Below are 25,100 nucleotides of genomic sequence, written 5' to 3'. Positions count from 1 at the left end.
GCGAAATATCTTATTTTTCTTCTATTGGTAACGCTTTTTCTCTACATTATTTTTTTATTATTGCGAGAAAACATGATAGAGATTGCATACTCAAATTATCTAATATAGCAGCAACTTTGCGAGAAAGACGTTATAGCGATTTTTTTCTGCCTGATTTATATTATTCAAATGTGTCTTGATCGTGGACGTTACCTTCCATCACTATCTTCCTTTTCATTTTCATTCTTTGAATTTTTATCTTTCTAAACCTATTTTTATCTCAAATTACTGGCAAGATGTGACGATTTAAACATATTATACATATATAAATTAACTACATATATTATTATGCACATATATGTATAGTTATATTTTACACACTTCAATAATGTATCATGTGAAGATTAGATATGACCTCAAGTAGAGTGCGCTAGGTTGCATTTCTCTGTTCGTTCTTTGTTGTACCAGAGAGAAACCTGAGAGAGGCCATCCCTTTGTTCTTACTGAGAACGCATTTTCCGATGCGTCTTCTGAGAAAGCGCGACTCAACTACGTCGTTTGGCTCGGTGACTGTACATGGTTCGCGTCCGTGCTAATGGTTCGTGTTCGGTGGATGGCCGGTGGATTAAACGCAGACCGGTGGATGGCGGCTGGTAGATGGCTCAGGTTTCTCTGGTTGTACGGAATAGCTTCGAATTATGAACGTAAATGCTCAAATGATAAGTGCGAGAATAAACTGTCATCTATCTTAAAATGACGCCGTCACAATGTTGAATACGTCATGCACCATCTGTTAATCTGATAAGCAGACGGTCATGTCTGATTTCAACAATTTAACGGATTCAAGGAGATAACGTAACTACTTAATCGTAACGTGGCGCAAAAGCAGATTCGATTTTAGTGTTTGTTGGGTTGAATACAGTAACTCTATAATGGCGGAGGGGCCGGATTTAAGTTTCTTCGATTTACGAACGGTACACGATCATTTTGATCAAGCTCTCGTGGAAAATGATGATGTCGATCTAAAAGCATACTTAGAGGCCTACAATGAACTATACAAGTAAGTTAAATCGCTGATTTGTGTTTCATTATCTAACATAACCTTACTATATCATGTATGGATTTCAAATGATTGGGGTTTTTGACTTATTACGGTTGACATTTGATAGCTAATCTACGACATCTTTGCGACATGTCAAAGTGAAATAAATAATTAAAAGCAAATAACCGCGTTATACTAAGTAATTATTTACATTACTGCATTAAAAATATTTGTTACATTATGTGTTATCTTAATATATGAATTACATATATTGTCTTTATCTTCTGTTTGCCTTGTTAACTCAGCAGAATAATTGTTATCTTTTATTAGTCTATATCAGATTTGAGATTACATCTATATAAGATTTGTGTTTCGTAACATGCTACGTGCACACACAGATTTTTTCAGCTGATGGGCAGTGTCTTCAGCTTTGTCTCTTCTGATCTGAAGCAAAAGATAGACGTCTTGACTGACTTGATAAATAAAAACACTCAGAACTATACGACTATTAAATCTATGATTGAATATGAGAGAGAAAACAAACTTTTAGAGAAAGCCGATTTTGTCAATGGCTCACGTACTTTATTGCGACTACATAGAGGTTTAGGTACCTATTACATCGTTATCCCTTGATACTATTTAGAAATTTGCAGCCTGTCTTATGTTGTTTGGTTTTCTAGATTTTATTAGAGAATTTTTACAACAACTGAATGATCTCACAGACATTGATAAAACAGTTTGTTGTTGTCAAGACGCATATAACAAAACACTGGCCAAGCATCATTCATGGGTGATCAGAAAAGCTGCAATAGTTGCGATGTACACTATGCCTACTAGAGAGGCGTTATTCAAAAAGGTAACCAGGTTAACTTATCTTACGAGTAATTTTTTGAATGATTTATTTCACTTGCACTCTCAGGTTTGCGGTGAAAATGTTCAGCGGAACATAGACGTTTTGCCCAAAATGTTGGAGGTGACTGCCGACGTGTTCAACCGCACTGACAGCATTTATAAAACTTACCAATTGCATACTCTACCGTAAGCGATCACAGCAAATAAAAACAATATTTTATCTGATACTTTTGAGTTTTTGAAGCACGGCACGTGGCATTCCGCATATTCGAGATATTGTGATATTACTGCATTACGATATTATCAATTGTATAGTTAATTTTGAATAAATAAGTATGCTTATTTTTGGGAATATGTATTGCTTTATAATCGATATATGTACAATTATTATACTGACAACGTACAAATAATGGCACAAGCGTACAATAAGTATATCACTTATGTAATGTGACCTTGTCAATTTAACTTAGGATGTGTTATTGCGCTCGAAATTTATTTTACTAGGTTTAAGCATCGTTTCCGGTCAGACTCGATCTTGTGTGTGTGCTATTTATAAACTATATTTCGATGTTGTATAAAAACTTATTATTGATAAAAAGAATGTAATAAAATTTATTTATCTCTCCTTTTACTATCGTTAGTATCTGCAATATTAATTGCTTACAATTACTTCGCAAAAGCAATTCTTTGCGTACTGCTATTTCTTCTCAAAGTGAAAGATTTTAAAGATGAGATCAAAATATGAATCTTAATGCGATTATGTATATATCATTGTGATGCAGCTTCCTAATTTTAATGTATATATGTACCTTTTCAAATTATATCTAACGAAGTTAGTGTCGTTAAAGTGACATTTGGTATTGTCGTTGTAATGTTTGCGGAAGATAATGAAGCGTCATCGATTAACATACCTGAAATAATAAAATAAAATTTGATAATGTAATATTCGATGCAACTTAAGGGAAGCGGTAGTCATAAAATCAAATCGGGATTTCAACTTTACCGGCGACACTAGCTGTGAGAAAACAGACGGCGCTACCAGCAACAAAGGCTCGCACAACGACATTCGTTACTTGCTCTTTCTTTTCTGGCGCCAAAGACGAAAAAACTCCGACCTGAATGCCAATTGATCCTGGATTCGCAAAACCGCAGATCGCGAATGTGGCTATTGCTTCCGATCTTCCGTATAATAGGCCCTGCTCCTTGAATTCGCCCATCCTTTGGTATGCGACTAATTCATTGACCACTGTCTTCAAACCTATCAACGTCCCCACAACTTCGCAATGTTCCCAAGGAACGCCCATCAACCAACTTAGTGGCATAAAAACTTTCGCCAATATGATCTGCAAAACTACAATTATTAAATCTGCCCAAAAGAATATATTTTTAGAAGCTGGAAAAAGCAGCGTCGAAAAATTATTTTACCTCGAGACTTAATTCTAAACCAACCAGACCACCGAACCAAGAGAGAATTCCATTTAAAAATGCAACGAAGGATACAAAAGCTACGATATTTGCGATTATGCCCAAAACGATTGGGAGTGCTGCTAATGCACCGTTCGTTGCGGCATCCAAAATACCAGTGTCCGATCTAATTGTAAAAGTAATTGTAATTGTAAAAGTTTTAATAACAGCCATTATATTAATTGTATGACTAATGATTGGATGATGATCGATAAATAATAAGTGATTTATAAAGCACTTACGACTTTTCAAGTTTTATATTTTCGGATTTCGTGAGACTTTGCTCAGTTTCTGGATAAAATAGCTTGGAATAGGCTAAAGAAGTCGGTGCAGACATTATGGAAGCGGTTATTAAATGGACCGGTTTAGCACCAAATTCTATATAAGCGGCCAATACCGTACCTGCAAACACGGGTGGGCAAATACAATTATAAATTGAAATTTAAAATGCTATCAGTGACTTATACTTATGAAACGTGTGTGACAAACCAGAAACCGTAGAAAATCCTGAGCTCAATATAGCATGTAGTTCTGAAGAAGTCAATTGATTGATATATTGTTTAATCAGAAGGGGGGATTCGGACTAAAAGACAAAATAAGTTAGCAGCTTTAAACTGGAATTAAAAATATTATGTGAGAATACAAACGACTTATTTTTAAATTATTTAAACAATGTAATAATATTACCATCCCAATGAAAGGATTAGCAACGGCAGATAATGACTCACACAGCGTTGTACCCATTATGCTTTGCAAAATCCATCCTAATTTCACGATAATCCATTGCATTATACCGAGATAGCACATAATTTGTACCACGAAGCTGAAGAAAAAAATCACAGGCAGTACCTAATGGACCAATTTATACTAATAGTAGTAATAGTTTGCAACAATACAAAATTAAAAATTAAACAAAAGCAATTATAAAGATAAATGAAGCAATGAAAAAATTTCCTAATAATAAAATTAATTATTTTATATTTCTAAATACACGCAATAATGCAAATTAACTAACGGCAAAAGCGAAGACTCCGTTGCCAACTATTTCCTTTGAGAATACAAAGTTGGCGCCAGCTTTAGCATAATCCAAGAAAGTGACCACTTTGCCAGATACACAGTCGAAAATGCTATGACCAACAGGCCATCGAAGCATAATAAGTCCAAATATAAATTGTAAAATCAAGCCCCAAATGACAGGTCTCCAATCGATCTACATTTAACAAAATTATTAAAATAATTAGAAGCCACAAAAAAATAAAAGGAACTATTTTACATTTTATTAAAAAGATTTAAGTTATTTTATATTTGTATTTTGATTTTTTTCTTTTCTCTTCTGAAAAGTAGAATACCTTGCTGAAGAATAGAATACTGAATTATATGAATATGACGTATACTACACACACAAAATTTATAAACAAGAGATCTGCGTGCATTAAGTACATTAGACGATTTAATGAAGTGGGTTAATTCCAGCGGAATTGGCGACGCGTCTATCCACATGCCTTCAGCAATTTTCTCCGACACCACTCATGTATGTGTCATCATAATTGGAACGCGTTCGAGCCGATGCGACAGATGGGAATAATTATTACAGTAAAATATAAAATCCACGAATCAATTATTCTCTCGTAGATTTGCTTCAAGCAATAGCGAGAAGAAATCCATTTTCTATCAATGTAATAATTGATAGATATGATCGGAGTCGGAGATTTATATAACTACATGACTTAAGCTTCAAGATACAATCTACTTGCCTGTCCCGGATGTTTGGAGAACATCCAACCTAATCCTAACATGACGATGACACAGAGAATACTAGTTAGCCTGTATCTTGATCCTGCGGTATCGATGATAAGAAAAGTAATGATGGCTATTAGTATAATTAAATAAAGAGTCGTCATTCCGATGCGCGTCCCATATCTAAAAATGTTCATGTCAGTATAAAAATAATTTCTATATATTATCGGATCAAATAATAATAATTTCTTACTTGGTATTTCGCAAGCGCTCCAAGGAATTCGTTGCTGGCTGACAGCATTGTAAGATGTACTTCCAAAAATATCGTTTTACAATCAAAAAATAAAATAAGCCAAGATAAGTTAGTCCTGCAAGTATGAGTAGTAAACCATAGCCTTTACACCATTGAAAATCGCAATCTTTTTCTAAAAGGAAAACGTATCGTCATGTCAATTCGCTATGTAAATTTAACTAATATTTTATCAATTAATTAATCAAAATTAAATTTTGCTGAAACAAATTAATACTCACGATTATTTTTCCAATATATACCAGCATAGATTACATAGGCTATGACAAGAAGGTTTAAAATTGTTACACCAAAAGTCTTAAAAACCCTTCGATGTTTTGAAAGATAAGCATTGATCGCATTGCTGGTAGTCGCCAAAGGCTTTTTTGCTTTACGATAAGAATTAGTATTCTGTGAAAATAACATAACTATATGCTAATATTGCTTTGGATTATTCTTATATTTACTATGCAAAATTTTGAACGGCAGTAATGTAAAGTTTCTACGTCCTGATTATTTTAATTTCTAGTTGAAGTGAATATATAAATAACGTTACATTAGTAGTATTACTTATTTAACTGTAGCAAATTATATATTCTGCGTTTTGTCCATGTAAATTATCTTTAATTATTTACGCGCAGCAATACGTTAGAAACTATAGTTGGGTGATTGAGCACTTATTCGAGCAAGTTTTTTTCCGCTATGATGATAAAATGAAAATATGCTTACCTGATGCATAGGTTCACTTTCCCGGCGACCATCTTCTAATATATCTAATCGATTGTCCTATTGATCGAAAGTATAACAAATATATTCTTGACAGTAAAAAATTCTTGAATATGAACAATAAAAAATATATTCTTGAATATTTAGGAAATCTTACTGATTATACGTTTTATGAATTATTTGGTAAAAATTATTGATAGTAAAAGAGAAATTACTTCAAATGCCAGGTTTACTCTTCCAGACATATCACTTGCTTTTCACCACACTTTATTAAAATATGTGTATACATGTAGTTTCTTTTCAATGCTCTTTTCGCTATACTGACACAAAATGAAAGAATGTGTTTCGCGACATGCGAGGGAATCATAATTCTCGTATACTTTGTAATCTCATTGAAGTCGCACCAATAGATAACGTTGATAACAGGACGTTGCAAAACCTTGACCGTAGTTTGAATGTAGGTAATCGGCACACACTATTGTAATTTTCATGTATTAAATAACACAAAGTAATATAGCTTGATTAATTATCTGAAAATTTTTTCAAATTGATCCTTGTTAAATCGCTTTTCTAACTTGTAAACTGATAAAACTTTTGATAATAATTTTATCACAATTTCAATATCAATTAATCAGATTATCTGCTTCCGTTGACGTATTGATGTTTTGCGATAAATACTTGAACTGCATTGCATGAAGAAAATTCTTCGATGGCAAATAAAAAACATGTACACTGTAAAAACGTTAGATATTGCTTTTTAACTACGTGCAACATGATAAGACGCCCGAAGAACTACTGAAAATCGGTGACAAGATATAGCCGTTGTGCAAGGCACAACGAGGTACGAGGAATACGAGTGGGGATACTCCCTTCTTACTGTGACATTTTGAATGAAAAAAGATAATGTGAATCCTCTTTTGCAATCGTGAAACTATGATGGATTTTGCTGAGGTATAGAACGTCTCAGATTCATCACATTTCCTTTCACTTATGAATTCTTGTGAGTGATTATCTTGAAACAAGCTTTTTAAACCTTCAACTCTATTTTATTATTATCTACAATATACTTATTATATTCATTTTTTTCCGATTTATATAAAATATAAATTTTTTGAAATAATTCACACATTTGGCAAAATATATATATCTGAGGATTGCAAACTTGTCACAGTTAATTAGATATATTTTATTAAAGAGCTTTATTTCAAATTTTATATCAAATTTTTTTCGGCCAATAAAAAAGTCAACATTATTTGATTTTGAACATCAATGAGCATTGTGTTATTTACGATACACGAAGATAGAAGAATGCTTGTTTGTAAAAAAAAATATATATATGTATACATATACTACAAGACTTTTCTTACATATAATTGTAATTATAAATTTCATCGCTTGCTGTATTGTATTATATATCTTAAAATATATGTATTTTATAGATATACCTCTAGTTTATTGGAAATATTCTTTTTTACATGTCTTGGAAAACGCGTTAGGAAACGTTTACACAATGTATACCATTTGTATGTATCATTTATGTAATTTCTTACATCATTCTTACGTAATATCCTTAAAATTTTCGGCCACTTACTGGCGTGATATAATAATTCTGTTTACTTCATGCAATGATACGGTGGCAACATTATCTTTTAAATTAACACTTGAAATATTTTGATGGAAATGACATTTGAATACATTTCCTCTATCTACACCTATCACACAATTTATTAATGGAACCAGTAAGCTTATTCTGTAATTCTCAATGACAGTTTCGTTATCTTTATATTGTCGTACAGCTTTTTTATCATATACAATATCTGTGCAACGTAAATATAACGATAACAAAACTGTCGTTAAGAGTTACAGAATAGGCCTACAGGTTCTTTTTAAATTTATCTCATCGTTAATGAGAAACAAATGACAAAGAGCGATTTGTTAGATTGATATCAAGAAACGAATAGAAAATAGGATCGAAATGCATTTTGCTTCCTGTCATTCTCGCATGCATACACGTGCCACCATCACACAACGTGTCTTAACGGATCGCTGCGAGGTCCGACGCGTGAAATGCAACCTAAACAGGTACATAAAAATTCCTGCGTCGCCACGACTCAGATGTATGGGCGTGCAGTTGATCGGTATTGCCGATGAATTGGACGAGACGTGGAAACTGGAGAACTAAACCGGAAGACAAAGCTATACATCGCGCACGGTCCGTGAGCGTAACAAAGGAAAAAATGTTTTGAAATAGACATTATGTATGATTGCGTAATATAATGACCGTGACATAATTGCAAGAAACGTTTTTGTTCCCCAGACGATAAAAAAATATCGTTTTAACGGGCAGAAAATTACTTACGTTTTGACGATATTGAGAAAGCCAATGCGAGGCCATTATTGGATACATTTAACGATAATGTTAAATGTATCACAATTGTTATTTATATCCAGATATAGAGTTATCTTGAGTTGTGCACAATTCAAAAATTCACAGTTTTCAGAAGAGAAAAAAAAAAACAAATTTAATTCAATTTTTTTTTAATTGTGAGATAACTAACACAATTACGATTATGATATTTTGTTATAATAAAACTTATACTGTTTCTTGAAGAGGTATGCTGTAATTCACTTGCCAATTCACTTATGACACTATATATCCAGGAAACCGCAACATAACCAGTTTAAAAGAATAACGACACTTCTCTGCTTCATGCAGCGGATTTCGCATATAGACCTGTAACACTTATTACAGGATATAAGTAACATCTTGGGCATATTTTTTATGGGCTTAATTCAAAATTGAAATGTTTTGATTTGTGACAGTATTCTTCTCGGGGTGCAATATGTTAAAAAAATCAAACCTATAATTAATTAGGAAAATAAAGTATAATTATTTTTAATTATATAGATACGGAGGACATGGAAATTCGAGATACAAGAGAATATATATTTTATATAGTACATATAATTGCATTGCGTTCATAGTATTTGTAACGATCTAATTTTGGAAAATCGTATGCATTTGTTATTTAAAAATATGCAGTGAGTGATATGGTATATTTTGCGGTATATATTCGATAATACAATCAAGTAACTAATCCTAAATTAGTTGAAGAGTTTAACGTTAAAATATTATTTGCATGATCTATTTTTCGTGTGTGATACCCTACATGTTTATTATCTTAAATCTATACAGAGCTATAGATTGTCCCGTAAATCACGGAGCAGGAAGTCCGAGTAATCGGAGGCTCTCAAGGCTAAACTGTCTGGCTGCTGGCGGGGAACAAAAAAATCGGGAAGATGAGCTTATCTCGTCGAGACGACGCGACGAGAGAACATTATTTTGCCGAGAATCATGTTCGAATTTTTGTTTGAAGCGATGCACGACGGATCGAGTTCTTCCTCGCTGTAAGCGTTCTCCCTTCCGTTTGATAAAGTCGAGTTACTTAATTCCATTTCTCGGGCGAGACTATTAGTAAGTTGTAAGAAGAGTGCTGTTCTGTAAAAATCATTTTTTTAAAGCCGCGCTACCTTCTCAATTGTTTTCGATTTATGCACTCTGTATATCATAAACAGCGGAGTTTTATAAATTGTCACGTAAATGTTTTGATTAGATCAGCGTAATTTTTACGATATAAACAGAAATAATTCTCGCCGACGTAAGGTCTACTTTCACTAGTGGATTATATTCTGCTTGGGCTCCCTTTTCGACACTGTCATGTGACGTAATAATGTGTTTAGTCTGCCGAATGTTTTAGACTTCGTGGTATTTACAAACGGTATAGTCTGCTGCTACTCGAAGAAGAGAACAAAGGTTTTTGAGAGGAAAGAAATCTCAACATTTTGTTATCTTACATAATTACAGGAAACGATTAAAATAATAAAATTTCTATTAAAATTTATAGTAAATTTTACTTGATTACAAACTAACTATATATTAAAACTCCGATCTATTTATTGCGTTACACAGCATATATTTACATTGCTCCATCTGATCACCATAAGTCCAGACTATATATTTAGGCAATAGATCTTTTTCTATTTACGTCTGCCTTACTGCGCGGCCTTGATAACTCCATGCGAAAATTATTCTATTTTCTATGCGCACGTAGTAGCGTAGCTAGGCGAGCCAGTTTTAGATTTCTGGCATCGTGCCAAAAGCAACATAAATAAGCAAATTTGAAAACCGTATAACTCGTACATTCGTGGCGACTGACGAGCTACTATGCGTTTTACGATATTAATTGTTGAAATCACCGTGGATGATTTGATAAGCCATCGTATCAATGTCGAATAATGTCACGATTCTCCGAGACGAATCCGAGACGCGCGGAAATGCGGACTCACTGCCTCGCGCGCGGAAATAGTACCTGCTGATTTGCCTGATACTGGACACACGAGTAGAGCACAGGAAAATCAAGTATTCCGGCAAAATTCCATCATCCTTCTCCTTCATTACTCTATACTCCCCGCCGTCTTCGCCCATTTCAAACGTCCCCTTGGAACGACTTTTTCGCGTCATCAACATCGACGTCCCGTCATTTCTTATCGCCTCCCTTGGCTCGAAAACAAGAGCATCGAATTCAACCATTCACCATTTCATTAGAACAGAAATGCGTACACAACTTTGTCTTGTCATTCGAGCCTATAAAATCTGAACTAATAACAAGACTTACAAACAGATGATTTTTACATTGTCAGCTTCAACAGCTTCATGTGCGGTATGTCTTACAGTTTTTATTTTTTATTTGATTCCGTTTGTTATAAAGCAATATAACTTTTCTACTTTCTAATGTAATAAAGTAATAGGATATTGTGGAATTTATTACGTTATATAAAAGAAGATCGTGGCACTGGTCGAAATGTTATAAGTTGGAGTTATATAATCGCGATGCGCGACGACGAAATCGTTTGTCGCGTACGTGGCATAATTCGTGATTAAGCATCTCGTCATTATGCGATTTAACCAGACGGAACGCATACGTAACTGCGCGTACGCTTCCTTCCTCGTGTTCTCGTGTTCCTTCTTTACTCTCGTTTCGTTGGAATGCCGATTCATCCATCATCGTCTGTCGCAGCACGCGACACCCTTCGGCGGCTATACAGCTCGTGTTCCACCTTGTAATTCTCCTACATCACTTCCGACATTCGTCCTTCTCTTAATTTCATTGTTATATTTTTCATTTAAAAATGGAAACTTTATTTGAGATACTCGGATCTCTGCACTTATTTTTATCAATTTATTTTATCAATTAGGAATCTATTTTTTGCAAAAGAGATACAGATCTAAATTTAATTGTAATATTTATAATAGTGTTGTTAAATTTAGCAATTTATGATTTATATATGCGCGTTTCTCTCTCTTTTTCTGTTCTCATATAATTTGCAAGAAATATTTCATTTTTAATTATTTAAAATTTAAGGATTATGAGATATACATATTATACATATATATGACTTTTGAACTTTCCGTTTTAAAATGTGCACATATGCAGAAAGGGGTTTACGCTTAGCTTAGAAAGTTTATAAAAATGCGTCTCGCATTTCGGTCTTAAAGTGTACGTCTGCGCTACGAAACAAGCGTGAAATATTGAAGAGTCGAGAGGCAATAGTGAGCTAGGGATAAAGAGGGGGAAAACAGGGAGATCTCTCCTCAGTCCTCCGGCGATTTGCGTGTTCCCGATAGGCAGGTTTTAAAATGACCGTCTGGTCTGAAAACGATTGCGTTGCGCGCCCACGCGTGGGTGCCGACGCGCGGATTGCGCAATCCACTCCGAAATTCAAATCCCGATTCCACGAAGCGATCGGAGAATCGGGAAGGCGGACCGAGAACGTAGTATCCCCTGACGGATCCCGAGAAGAGAGACTTTATCTTGATTGCTGTCTGCCTCCGTTCTCTCGCAGGCGAAGACATCGAGGGCCGAGTGTTGGCCGGAGAGACCATGCAAATTGCACGATTTCCATTTCTTTTTTGTTCTGTTTCTGCATCTTCCTCCTTCCCCGTTACCATCGCCACAGCCGTCTCGCGAGTCCTCGCGCCACGCCGCGCCGCGCCGAGCCGCGCTGGTCAGATCGGCCGGACAGTGTCGGTGGAATTCTTTTTTTTTTTTACATTTTACAATTCTGATCGGAGGAAACGGGCATAAGGCGGAATAATTTGGCGCGCGTGGGCAGAGCGTCTTAAATTCTCACTCGAACGTCCCTCGTGCCTCTCGGGGGAGAAGCAGAAAGAGAAGGCCCAGAGGAAAGAAGACTCTGTCATTAGGGAAGGCGTATCTCGGATGCACCGCGCCGCGACTCAACTCAACGCCAGGTGAGACCATGTTCTCCGAGAGACCAGAAGCCCGATGTTTACCCGCGGGTTTTTCTGCTCTGATATGTTGCTCTCTCCCCGATGTTGTCTGCATCGACTGCGTCGCCATCGAACAGCCAACGCGTGTTATCCTCCTTACATGTTATCCTCCCTCCGGGCTATGAAAACAATTCCAAGAAACACTGTCGGACATATTATGCCGGTTGTTATGCTCAAGTCCCATTATGATTGCGAAAAACCTGTTGCATATTTATTTTCAATCTTTTTTTTTTTAATAAAGGAACACATCGGTGTTGATAGATACTTGATGATCGAATTAAGTGGCATTCAAACGATCCGGACGATCCGGTTCAAGTAGTCGAAATTTTTTATCATTCGTCAATTAATCACGGTCAGATCACGAATAGTTTTCAACGATATAACAGAAAGATTTCTTTACTGTGGCTCCGCAGTCTGATCGACGCGTCGCTTGATGAGTCGAGCGAAGCGGAGGGACTCTCATTCAGATGGTTCTTCGTAGCATCCCCCATGAGCCAACAGGAGGCGGTGGGACATGCTACCGATAAGGACGACAAACGACGAGTATTACGAGTGTGCGAAACAACAATTTGACTTGGCGAGGCGAGGTCCGGCGCATTATTTATTTTGGTACGTCTAGACGCCAGATTGTCTGTCCGCATGTCCGATCCGCGACGGAGAATTCGGTGGTGACGTCAGGCAGCCGTTGCATCGCCGCCGCCACCGCGCCATTCTCTCGCACGCGAGATCAAATTGCATCGTGTGTCTCTCCTTCGCTCACCCTATAACCCTCCGACGTACATGTCGTACGCAGTTAAGCCCGCGTGTCTGCACGCCCGCGCGTGATCGCACGTGGGTACTTTATGTGCCCGACGTGTCTTCCGAGTCTGAGGGCCGGTTTCACCAACGTCGCGTAACTTTAACCTTAGCTTAACTCATCCTTTGTCTCTTTCTAAGGGGGACAGAAGCGAGAAATAACGGTGGCTTTACCGATTCACTATTCCCACTTGAGACTAGAGCTAGAAATAGCTAGTTTCACTAACGTCGGTTAATTTTGACCACTGATTCGCGGTTTCTAGTTCTAGTTCCAGTTACAGAAAGTAGCCGAGAGACTAAGACTGAGACAAAGTAAAATATTGTATTTTTTTTAATTAAAATAAATGAAATAGGATTGTTAATCGATCATATCCTTCGACGAGAATAGTTCTTCGAAACATTTGTTTGAATTCTTTGACAGTTACGATTTAAGCGAACGAAAAGAAGCGATTTATAAAATAGATTTCAGTGAAGTTTATAAATGTATTTAGAAAATACATATTCGATTTGCAGACGTCACACGCACTCATTCATACGCAATTTAAATGTATAAAGTGTGCGAGATTAAGTATAAGGTATGAAAAACGTGTGTGGGTACATGTGTGTATCTGAAACACCGTTGCACTTCTTTCGACCCACGTGCTTCTACGTCAACCAGCCTGGTTTGAACAGGGGTGAATAAGTGGCTACGTCTCGGTCTCGATTCATCGATTTGTTTATAGCAACCGTTCTATTTTTTTTCTCGTACGTTTATCACGGTGAATAAATTTGAAGAATATGCATTAGGTTACATTTTTCAAAATATCGTATTATAGCGATAGTTTACATCAGATAAAAATAATGATGTACGTTGAATATCTAACATAATTGTCGCAACAATTTGCTTGCGACTTTTTTGGGGGGTAGGAGCGAGAACTCTACGCACGTATCCAGACTTTCCATCCTCGAATATGATAATTGATCTCTTCGTAAAAATAAATTACAAATTACATTATTTTTACTTTACAATATATCAAAGATAATTCTGCAGTCGATTTGAAAATATATAAATATAGTTTCTTCTTCTTTCATGACAAATCTGAATTTATTGAATTTACTTACATCTTAGTCTAATTCTTTATTAAAGATTTCTGATTAAAATTTCGAGTCATTGTAGTAATTAAGGACAATCGAAGCTTGCAAATTTCCATGGAGATTTTCGCACGTGGAAGTAAATTGAATATGTCACGGCCGCCGTTTCTTTCTCTTTTTATTCTCTCTTTTTTCTTTTTTAGACTTCTGCCGTCGGCGTGCGTTGCCACGCATCGTATTTTCACGCACGCACGCGGAGGCTGCATTTATTAAAAGCGATACATTATGATTCAAAGATCATATCTTTCGATTCGTCTAGACAGCGGAGAGGGAGGCACCCTATAAAGTTGTACGTGGCTGCCCCTGAAACAACCATCCGAATACGACGTGCCTCCTTGTACATTTCTTTCGTGTAAGCCTCGTGTGCTCCCGTCGTACATCGTTATACCTGCTACTCCTTTTTTTCCGTCAGTTCCCTCGCATTTCGTCGCACGTTCCCTGAAGCCGTTCAATCAGGCGAACTCTATCTTGCTGAACAACCGAGACTTCGTGGAAACAGACAAAGAGGAGAGAGAAACTCTTTCTCTTTTCGTTGCCTTTGCGCTAATCGAAATATATGAAAGAACGACGGTGCCCTGGCTAAAAAGAGGCCACGATTCGATCGAGTTATCGCACGGTAGGAGATCGAGATCGATTTTTTGGTAGCGAAAGCCCGGCGCGCGCGTAGAGCATCATTTGCGGTCGCGGTGAAAGAAGGAAAAAATTTGACAATATTCACCTGCGCCACAAAGCCACATCTACATTGTATATACATGTCAGTATATACAGATTTCTGAGTGCTACGTGAGTATTTGCATGATTGAGACACGAAGCCGACGATCCGCGAGACGATTTGCGAAATTTGAAATGACCGGTACAGATATCACAGATAAGTGACGGAGGAAAAGAAGATCAGGACAATCAGAAATTTGGTCAAGGAACCAATTCGATTCGGCACGATTTCTGATAATAATCAACGGGAGGTAGATTCGCGCCGAGGAAGAATATAAAAAAGTGTACGAAAAAGAAGAGGAAACGGTGGCGAAGAAGGGGCAGAAGAAGAAAGAGGTAAAACGTCGCCAGGAGAGAAAAGGCTGTTCTCCGCGGGATTTCGGTGCGCGACGAAAAGGGGTTACCCGGGTTTGAACGAGTGGAGGAGAAAGAGTGGAGCCGACGTGAGAGGCAACGGTGGTGGAGAGAAAGACAGAGAGGGAGAGAGGGGGAGAGAGAGAGAGAGAAAGAGAGAGAGAGAGATTGAGAGGGAGAAAGAAAGAGAGGGATAGAGGGGGAGGAGAGGGAAGAAAAAAGGAGTCATCGTAGTAACACACCGGCGCGTCTCCTCTCGCGGCTTCGTGGTTGTCTCGGAATTAGTGAGTAGACAGAATTATGTCTGTGAGCTGGCCAGCACGGCTCAGTTGAGACTTACTGCTCAGAGCGTGCACACGCATACTACGAATCCTTCCTACTTACGCACCTCGCGCCTTCCTCGTGCGATTAGAACTTAGTCCGCGACTGCCGGCAGACCAATCACGGTCCATTTTGCTAACGCGCCTCCGTACGAAACGGTGCCTTCCTCTTCATGTGTTGAACGTGCTACGGAGTTCTCTTTGAAGAAGCGTCAGGTAGCTAGGTGACGGAATCGCACAGAGCCACCCGCTCCGAGGAGACGGTGACGTCTCCAAGACCCACATCGCCTCGAAGAAATTTCGACGAAACTTCAGAGAACCAGAAGACACGCGATTAAGATACTTTCTTAATCACGCTTCTTGCTGTCATCTTCTTCCGTGATTTTGCGAGGTGAGCGAGATACAGATCGCAAATAGAGACTAACATAGCACAATATCGAATGGTTTGTCAATGGACTTTGAGAATTTAACAGCGAGAAGATCTCGACGAAAAATTCTCTTAAAAGCAAAAGCTATTATTTTCTTCCGGAAATTTGGAGATTACTTGTAAGCTGCAGCCGTCAAGCACGTTTTATGAGATTTTCAGGGCTTGATATTTATTTTTTTCAGTGAGTCATCCACTCAGGTTTAAAATTATTCTTGGAGACAAAATCGAGCATTCCAAGCTATTTTATTTCTTACAAGATTACCCAATTTTTGGAACACGAGTGCTTCAATCGTCCTTGTAACCAAATATCATTCGAGTGCATTAAAGTTCTCGGTCAATTTGAGACACATTTTTATTACCTGCGACAATGAGCATTAAATTCTGCGTGCTTTTTTTATTAATATCCATCACGGCCAATGCGCGGTCTCATCGTCATCACCATCATCATCATCATCATGAATATTATCCAGAACATAGAAAAGAAAATAGTCACGTAAATTTTGTTGAACAAAAATCCAACTTTGGAAATGAAGAAACCACAGATACTGTACAATCAGAATCATCGAAGAAAAATGAAGAATATTCCGAGGTCTTAGATAGCAAAGGATCAATTCCCTTCAGTGCTCGGAGATTAGAGAAAATGTTGGAGAAGGCAATCCTGAAGATAATCACAGGTGATCTCGGCACGGCAGAGATGCTCTTGTTGAAGAGCTTGAATTACACGCCGGAAGAAGTGCTGGCGATTCGCGAGCGAGAACTTGATAAGCGAAAGGATGAAGAATTGAGAAAAATAGAGGAATCTAATGAAAAAAAATACAACAATGAGAATCTATATAGAGACAAAGCAAAGCATTGGAATTATAATTCTATGGAATTGGAGTCATCTTCTCGCAATGACCCCGACGTAGATATGGCGAGGAATGAAAGGAAGAAGAACCGATACAAAGGGAAAGCCTCTTACGACAAGGACTTTGACTTTGACGCGTATAATCGCCAAGCGGTAATCGATTACGAAAACTTGGCTTCCAAGCTTGAGCTGCAGCAATCGTGGTCCGAACCTGCGAATTTTGATTATGAAACCGAGTCAAGAAACTCCGAAGAGCAGAACCCGTCGCAAAACATTCATCAAGACTTCGACCGAGCCATGGAGCCCCACGTGATCTTCAAGATCCCCTACGACGATTCCGAGTTCGATTCCAGTTTCGGGTCTGATGAAAAATCGAAATTTATAGACAGAGACGCCCTTGTTTTGTCGAAAGGTCTGAAACATCGCATTCCTTTGTCCTTGAGACACACGACTGCGAGGAATGTTGCAAACTCCTTTCACGCTTCGTCATTGTCTACTTCTTCTTCTTCTTCTTCTTCGTCTGCTTCTTCTGCGGCTACTGGGCACACTCCACTTCCCATAGTATACCAGCTGAGGAATTTTGAAGACGTCAGGTCAGATCACCCGAAGAATCAACCTTCCTTCAGCACGACGGAGTTTCCGGAACCTATTACCACGAGCGCTATTATTACAAATGTTACATCAAATGCGACTTCCAACATAACAGATTTTGCCGATTCAGCGAACGACGATAAATTGTCTGTCAAAGATGCAGATAATACGACCAACAGAAAAATCAGCGAGTACGAGGGGCTAGAATGGGTTGGAGACGACGTTTATAGGGTGATACCGGCTTTTGCGGACTCATTGGGTTACGACAACACTGATGAGACATCAGACGACGAGGAGCAAAATCTTGATATCTTTCCAGAGGGAAACGAAAACGATACTGTGGAATACCAGAATGATGCTTTAGATCCGACAAAGCTTTTCACAGCCAATGCCAATGGCTCCATTGAGAACGCATCACAGACCAATCTGACTCTCTATCAACAACTAGCGCGCGCTCATCGTTTGGGGTAAGTTGAAATAAAAGAATACTTTTGCATATAGTATGGGAAAAGGTGAAAGTGGCTTAACATTACTCTCAATGATGAATATCTCGGTAGAAAAGCATCTATATGTCACCCTGATTTCGTTTTATTTAAACTTACATTTCTCCTCGCACTGAATCATAATTGAATCATAATTTTATTAAATGTTGTTTATCACCTGCTCCGCTTAGCAAACGCATATCTAGTATTTACAATATGTGCTTCTTGTATCTTTTAGAGAAAACGTAACTTCAAGCTTCGCCAGGTAAGCCTCTCTGGAGGCCTTTATTATTCGGTAAGGCATTCGGTGTGCCGTGACTTTTTTTGACCATTTTATTTTTAAGTGCACTTTTAACAATCGCTTAGCTTGCGCATTACTTCTATTTTCGTGTTTTGCATGAATTGCATGAAACGTATTATATCGCGAATGCTCTTATAGCGAGACTGATGTGGAGTTGTAATTGCATAATTTTCCAGATATTTTGCTTTCTCTCTCTCTCTCTTTCTCTTCCTCGCGAATACATATTTTGCGAACAATATGATATATCAACAAATACTAATTTACGTAATTTTTTTCCACATGTATATAAATTTTTACTATGTATTCCGAAAGATTGATAAAATATCAAGAAGAGATTGCAAAAGTCTTGCATTATGTGTTATTGGTAAAGTTTAAAAGCTTCGCAATAATATCTCTTTAATCCCCTTTAGAGTTCTTCGTTATATATAACGCCACGCATATTTTTACATTGCAGCAAACATATCATAGTATTACTTTTTTGCAATTTTTTAATCTTGAGCAAGATTATGATTTGACGTATGCGATAAATAAATTTTCCAGAAGTTGACGTAAACTCGTTGCATGATGCCGAGTAATCACGAGTTTTTCAAGTGGCGTATTCATTTTACGTGCGTAGTATGCGCAAGCATCTTGGAAATTAGAGGATTCGATGCGTAATACACAAGAGGCAAATCCGCCGACGTCGGTCGACGACGGTCGGCATCGGCGTTCTCAGCGAAACGTTGCCCTCGTCACGTAAAAATATCTCGATGAACCGATAAAAGTATCGCGTCGAGGAGAGCAAAGAAAAGCTCAGTGGAGCAGGGAAATTCCGCGTTTGTGATCCTCGCACGTCAATAAATAATTTCTTGTTATGTATTCTATCGTATCATCAGGGCACAAAATAAGTATAGAGAAAATGTTCATCTTAATTTCAATCTCTGAAGAGATTAAATCTCTAGAAATACCTGTGGGTGTTACAGCATCGTAAAATCGAATTGATGAATGTGTCGATGATTAATGCGTCAATTAAATATAATATATATTACGGTTTTCGTATAGGGAAAATAAAATTGTTTCTCATAAAGAGATAGGTTTGAAGGCGCAATAAAGTTTGCGCGAGGGACAGGTTTAGGATAGTGTTCTCAGCCAGGAAGGATACGCAGTGGAAATTCCGCTGCGGTCTCTAGCTGTGTTTTTAAATCGTCCTCTCCCGTTTCCCCACGACTGCTCGCAGCCCCACTCGTGCGGGTGTGTGCGCGGGCGTTTCTTTTATTTTATTAAGTCTAGACGCGTAAATGCATTCGTGCCGGCACTGGCGTAGCCCGTCTCGAGAGTCCTCCGAGCGCGTGCTGTTGCCGGTTGCCGTTGCATTCGTGCATCGCTCGCACGGTCGTGCGCGCGGTTGCAGCGAGGATCCGCCAGCTATTATCCTCGAAGCTTTTACATAGCGTCTTCATTTCTAATTCATCCACTTTATTTCAATTTATTCTGCAAGTTTGCAACTCTCCTAAAGGAGAGTAAATTAATCTCGACTGCGAAATTTCAATAGACGTCAAAGTCTATCTTCAATTTATTCAACCTGCATGCATTTTTTTTAAATAGCGGTCCTTTTAGTTTTAATTATTTCATATAAGTGATCGCTAATTCGGCGCGATAAAAATGTCGAGAGTGCTCGATTCAAACGGTGATAGAGATAGAAAGAGGGAGAAAGGATGTCACGTCTGGACGGAAGGAACTCTTTCGCGGCGGGACACAATAGGAGCGAGAAGCGAGAAGCGCGTGACGAATGTCGCTCGCACAATTTGAGTCCGAGACATCCGAGACATCGAGTTGAGCACCCCCGTAATCGCCGGGTGTCTAGTCGGGCTGCAGTTAGAACTCTCTTACGAGGTTACGTAACACATTTCAATTTAATGCGTTGACCTTGTCTATGCGTCTCTCTTCCTATGTCGACGGAGACGGAGCGACGGTGCGCGCGACGGAGAGAGAGGAGGAAGTTTTCGCCGGTGATCCCCTCGGTCCTCCATTCTCTTCTCTCTACCTCTCACCCTGCATTCCGCCGCCGCCGTCGCACCGCCAGACGGTGCAATGTGCATTTTTACGGACGGCCCAATCAGGCCGCCGCGCCGGTTACGCATCGTCGGCCTATCGCGAGAAACCGTTCTTTGCTATTCTTCCTCACCGTTTTCTTTTTTTCCCCTCTCTCTAATCGTATTTTTTTTTCTTTTTTCTTTTAAGCTGTAATTAATGTCCCAGATCAAGACATTCAAATTTTCATCAAAGCTCTCCTTCTTTCTCTCTCTCTCTTTCCTTTTCTCTTTCTCTTTCTCCTTTTTCCTCATTTTCCTTATCTAATCTTCAAATAGAGCCAAATACGCCGACACGGCGATTCCCGGCTATGCTCCAGTGAATTTCATTATCGCGACACCCGGCCCACGAGGCGCGCGAGGAGAATCCACCGTGCACCGGCGCGCCGCGCCGGTTCTCATGATGCAACGGCCTCCAGACTCTCCAGGTCCTTCCCTTTCCCAGACGGCGGACAGACGTGGCACGTACGCAACGAGTCGGCGCGAAACGCGTGACTTGGCCGCAGCTAGATTAACGAACATGCCTAGAATCGAACGCGAGGGCTCGGCTGCAGCCACTGCCACAGCCGAGCCGAGATTTCGGAGAAGAGCGCCGTAACTTCTCTGCTATCTCACAAGAAAAACAGGGTCTATTTTCTAGATAACCCCATAAGACTAGGATAAATAACAGATTTTGCCTTTTAGTTATCATTTTTGAGTTCTTCAAAGGCGGCATTCGAATCTTCAGGATAGCTCATTTATCTTTTCTTTTTAGAGATAGGGAGAAGTAAAGACAGATCTGTATAAAATTTCAAGAATTATAAAGAAAAGTTTTATATTTGTTTTCTCTCCTGTTGTTTGAGTTTGTTAGATTCGCTTTCTTTAGCTTTTTTTTTTTACTTTCTTCCACTACTTTTTCTCTCTTACTTTCTACGTATCTTCTTCTTTTCTTCTCTTTTCTGTTATTCCGGGAAATACAGTTTCCTGGTATTCAAATAACCAATGAGGTCGTTGACGTGGAAGCTGCACTGAAACCTCCCGAGTAAGCGTCTCGGACACCTTGTCGATGACGTAGAGAAATGACGCTTATCCTTCTTCTCCTTTCGCCCCATTCGTCGTTCTTTTTTCCTATTCCATCAGTCGTTGCTTAATGACTCAAAAATTTATTATGCAATCCTGCGGCGTCTCGGCTGATCGACCAACGTCGCGCCGTCATCTTTCGAAACACGACATCAGTCTGCTTGTGATGAAAGTCTCGGAGGCCGTGAGGACCTGGCGCGCAAATAAACAAGTTTTTGTCCCAGCATCGACGAAAATCATAAGATCGCAATTTCATTATATTGTAAACACGAAATCTAAAAACTACAATAGCATCGAATAGAGGCGACGGATGAGACGGGTCACATCGTTATATACGTCGCGTCAGGAAAAAGAGTGAAATTCTAGTCACGCGAACGCGAACAACCGACGTTCAGTGCCGAAGAAAAAGTCTCTGTAGGCCGAGGCAGGGCGATGCAAATGAGTCTGGCCGAGACGTCTTGGGAATGAACTTAAGATTCGAGATGCGGCCTTAAGAAATTAAAGTTCCGCTGAGACCAGACGGAAAGTCGAGGTGATTGGGGTGCCGGTGTATCCGCCGACTGTCTAGCCGCTGTCTGCAACGTGTAATAAATGCCTTCGAGCCATACCGTGCCTCTGTAGGTCACTGACCATCGTCCATTGGCCCGTGTCGGCACCCGGAAGAGTCCGCCGGGAACCTGGAGGTGAAAATTCTCCAGCCGGCAAACGCGCCACCGCACTAGGTTCATGAAGTAAAACGATATTTTCTAGATTGCGAAATCTAGATCTTCTAAGATTCTATAAACTCAGAATTCTTAGAAAACTCCAAAAAATATGTCCAAAAACATTTCGATAATATTTAGAACATTTTTAGAGCGTCTTTTAAATGTCTCTGCATGTTTAAATGTTTTTAAATATTTGGGTCTTGGGTTTTTCCAAGTTGAGCAAATTATTTTGTCTCTTTCAAAAAATAGCTTGACACTCAATTTATATTTTATCGCTTTATGGAGGAGAACAATCTTCTGAAATTTTTAAATATTTTGGCTTAAACGCTTACATTTCTTTTTTTAAAGCAATATCTCGTGCAAGATTAACACTATTCTAATAATACGCTGAAGCTTTGAAATTGGTGTGCTATCATATCATTGCTCATTAAATGTTCAAAGGCTTGGCACGATATCGTACAATTTCATTTAGGCATTTCGCGTAGCTTAATAAGCTTTGATCCGTCTGTGCAGTCTGAGCCAAAAGGTGATCGACAATATTAAGATACAAATTCTTATGGTTACTGGGAGATGGAACCTTAGCACCGACACCAATCAGGTTCAACGCGAGAAACTTACCATGTTTCCGCCTGCTTGTAAGTAATTTAATAATTCGTTTATTTCTGTGATGTTATTAAAAGAAAGAAGATACAGTGATAGAGTCTTTGAGGATATTGTTTATTAAACGAAATGCGCAATTCGTTATATAGGTCAGATACCTCGAAACGCGGATCCTGAGGCATGGATGGATCCATTTTCGATGAACATGTACTTTCAATTGAATTTTACTGCCCGCGATTACATTGTCGCTGCGAGATTGCGAATTTCTAAGTTACCGCAAGAAAATGTCACGACTTCCGACTTCCGACTTTCGAACCCTTTCGACGAGGATGAAGATGAGAAGATCAGGATATCCGTTTACTACTATACCAAAGCGCTGAGGAAGCATCGATGTGAGTATTTTATCGTTCATCAGGTTACTAACTTACTGATACGCGGCGTGAATATTCCGAGACTTTTGAGAATTGCAATTTCTGTAGCAAAGAAACGGCTAATGGATTCCATCGTGACGTCTCTGACGGGCAATGATACTCCCCTGGCGCTGGATGTCAGGCATGGCCTGAGAGCCTGGCGACCATCTCCGCGAAATCAACATGGTAACAATCACGGTTTGGTGATTGAAATAGAGGACCAGGACGGTCGGCCGCTAAAACCGGCTCAATACATCCAACAACCGACCTGCGGAGACCACGATTTGGATAAGAAGGCATGTGAGTGTGTGATCTAACAATACTAACTCCCGTTTGAGATTTGGATTCAGCCTTGGCTCTCACATTTTTGTGTGAGACTAAATAACGCGTGTAGTAACACTTGAAACAAAACTGTATTAATAATATAATGTGTTTTGCACGGAAATTGAAATTCAAAGTATTTATGCACAGCTTAAATTAATCATCGATATCGATTTGAATCAGTAAATGGAAATTTTTTAATTATTTGAAATGTATTTTGAGTAGACATCTGCTGAAAATGTATTTAAATTGTTTATGACTTAATAATTTAATTAATAATTATTAGTGTCCTAGTAATTTAATGAAGGAAAATGGAAAATAAGTTCTTAAAGAGCAAAAATTCATATTTTTTTATAAATTATGGATATATGCATGTTTTTCAATTAATCCATTTTTAGACTGCGATAATTTTGGATTGCCTTAAAATTTTCTTTTCTTCCTCTACAGCCGAGCGCACACCTGCACTTTTCGTCCGAGCCTGTCCTCGTTATATTCGTATCGTAAATGACAAAAAAGTCATGTATATAAATTGTAGTAGGCATTGATGGCAAGATTTACCTGACCACAAAGCAAAAGAATTTATTGCGAAATAAGAAAAATTGACTTAAAATATTGTTATTATCTTTATTTAGAAATATTTGCCATTAACACGTAAAGAAACGTGCACTTTTATTGTATAAACTCAGAGTCGTATAGAGAATCTATCTACCCAGAAGTACGATATAAGAATGAATCCTAAGTACTGGATTTTAAATTTTAGGAATTAAGAAATTCCATATCAAATCTAATGATTGAAGAATAGACTAATAAATATATAAATGCAGAGATAGAATTACCAAGTGAAATATCTGTTTTAAACAGCTTTGCTTTTATAGCAAATGCAATTTTTCAATGATTGCTTATCTTTTCCAAAATTTATTCGAAATTTATTCGAAAAAAAGGTTCGGCTTTAAATACACAATAATAATCTAATTGTAAAAAATTGATATGGTTTTCTAAGAGTTCTTTATATAGACTGTTTACTATTAACTTAAAGAAGAATTATTTAAATACAGTATAAGATATATAGATATATACAGTAAGATATATAAAGTAAACTATCTCGTTTAAGCATCGTATTATAATGTATATATAATTAAATGTAAAATAGCGTATCGATGACTTATGCATTCGCCAACGTGTCAACATGCTCATGACTGATATAGCCAAATGTAAAAATTTAGGTTCATATATCTATTTATATTAAATATAGTTAGATTGATTAAGAGATCTTTTCTCCGAATCTTTAGTTAGACGAATTCGCGGAGAGTTTCTCTGCGAAAACGTTGCAGATTTCTAAGAAAGTCTTTCTTGTCTTTGAAATTGCAACGACTTCTTATGATACTTACAACGTATGTGACAAAAGAAGCGTAATGTTTAATGCCTTCTGCGGTGTATATAATGTATATTTCCATGTCATGTTGCAGATAAATAAATTCATTTGTAGTAAGACATACATATATGTATATAACACATTTACTCTACCCAAAGGTGACGA

The 25,100-nt window shown here is 38.1% G+C and overlaps 3 protein-coding genes across 7 annotated transcripts; 2 read left to right on the top strand and 1 right to left on the bottom strand.

The window, feature by feature from the left end:
- Positions 1 to 446: 446 nt before the first annotated feature.
- LOC139814427 (ceramide-1-phosphate transfer protein) lies at positions 447 to 2,498 on the top strand. The gene is made up of 4 exons (XM_071780678.1): positions 447 to 1,039; positions 1,420 to 1,628; positions 1,702 to 1,877; positions 1,941 to 2,498. Exons 1-4 carry the CDS (start codon positions 912 to 914, stop codon positions 2,061 to 2,063), a joined length of 636 nt encoding a protein of 211 aa, XP_071636779.1. The 5' UTR covers positions 447 to 911; the 3' UTR covers positions 2,064 to 2,498.
- On the bottom strand, positions 2,213 to 6,875 carry Cnt2 (Concentrative nucleoside transporter 2). Its single transcript, XM_071780677.1, has 12 exons — positions 6,305 to 6,875; positions 6,093 to 6,149; positions 5,606 to 5,774; positions 5,328 to 5,499; positions 5,092 to 5,257; positions 4,353 to 4,547; positions 4,025 to 4,186; positions 3,827 to 3,920; positions 3,580 to 3,739; positions 3,299 to 3,464; positions 2,877 to 3,216; positions 2,213 to 2,784 (listed from the first exon to the last, which is right to left on the bottom strand). The coding sequence occupies exons 1-12, from the start codon at positions 6,332 to 6,334 to the stop codon at positions 2,687 to 2,689; spliced, it is 1,809 nt and encodes a 602-aa protein (XP_071636778.1). The 5' UTR covers positions 6,335 to 6,875; the 3' UTR covers positions 2,213 to 2,686.
- Positions 6,876 to 15,640: 8,765 nt separating this feature from the next.
- LOC139815502 (uncharacterized) lies at positions 15,641 to 25,058 on the top strand. Of its 5 annotated transcripts, none has more exons than XM_071782463.1 (7): positions 15,642 to 16,143; positions 16,362 to 18,084; positions 18,338 to 18,364; positions 22,746 to 22,867; positions 22,982 to 23,224; positions 23,312 to 23,542; positions 24,011 to 25,058. In XM_071782463.1, the coding sequence occupies exons 2-7, from the start codon at positions 16,547 to 16,549 to the stop codon at positions 24,106 to 24,108; spliced, it is 2,259 nt and encodes a 752-aa protein (XP_071638564.1). In that variant the 5' UTR covers positions 15,642 to 16,143; positions 16,362 to 16,546; the 3' UTR covers positions 24,109 to 25,058. The 5 variants fall into 5 exon arrangements, with proteins under 5 accessions (XP_071638566.1, XP_071638564.1, XP_071638563.1 ...); XM_071782467.1 differs by having other exon boundaries at positions 15,647 to 16,143; positions 16,713 to 18,084; XM_071782462.1 differs by having other exon boundaries at positions 15,642 to 18,084.
- Positions 25,059 to 25,100: the final 42 nt, after the last annotated feature.

Source organism: Temnothorax longispinosus, chromosome 6, assembly GCF_030848805.1.
Source record: "Temnothorax longispinosus isolate EJ_2023e chromosome 6, Tlon_JGU_v1, whole genome shotgun sequence".
In the NCBI taxonomy this organism is placed as follows: Eukaryota; Metazoa; Arthropoda; class Insecta; order Hymenoptera; family Formicidae; genus Temnothorax; species Temnothorax longispinosus.
This window is presented reverse-complemented; position numbering and strand designations above follow the sequence as displayed.

Coding starts and splice junctions, on each gene's coding strand:
- LOC139814427 (XM_071780678.1), top strand. CDS start 912: ATGGCGGAGGGGCCGGATTTAAGTTTCTTCGATTTACGAACGGTACAC. Junction 1,629..1,701: donor GCGACTACATAGAGGTTTAG/GTACCTATTACA, acceptor TTGGTTTTCTAG/ATTTTATTAGAGAATTTTTA. Junction 1,878..1,940: donor GAGAGGCGTTATTCAAAAAG/GTAACCAGGTTA, acceptor TTGCACTCTCAG/GTTTGCGGTGAAAATGTTCA.
- Cnt2 (XM_071780677.1), bottom strand. CDS start 6,334: ATGTCTGGAAGAGTAAACCTGGCATTTGAA. Junction 4,187..4,352: donor ACGGAGTCTTCGCTTTTGCC/GTTAGTTAATTT, acceptor TTGGTCCATTAG/GTACTGCCTGTGATTTTTTT. Junction 3,465..3,579: donor AATATAAAACTTGAAAAGTC/GTAAGTGCTTTA, acceptor TTTTACAATTAG/ATCGGACACTGGTATTTTGG.
- LOC139815502 (XM_071782463.1), top strand. CDS start 16,547: ATGAGCATTAAATTCTGCGTGCTTTTTTTATTAATATCCATCACGGCC. Junction 22,868..22,981: donor TACCATGTTTCCGCCTGCTT/GTAAGTAATTTA, acceptor TTCGTTATATAG/GTCAGATACCTCGAAACGCG. Junction 23,543..24,010: donor CGATTTGGATAAGAAGGCAT/GTGAGTGTGTGA, acceptor CTTCCTCTACAG/CCGAGCGCACACCTGCACTT.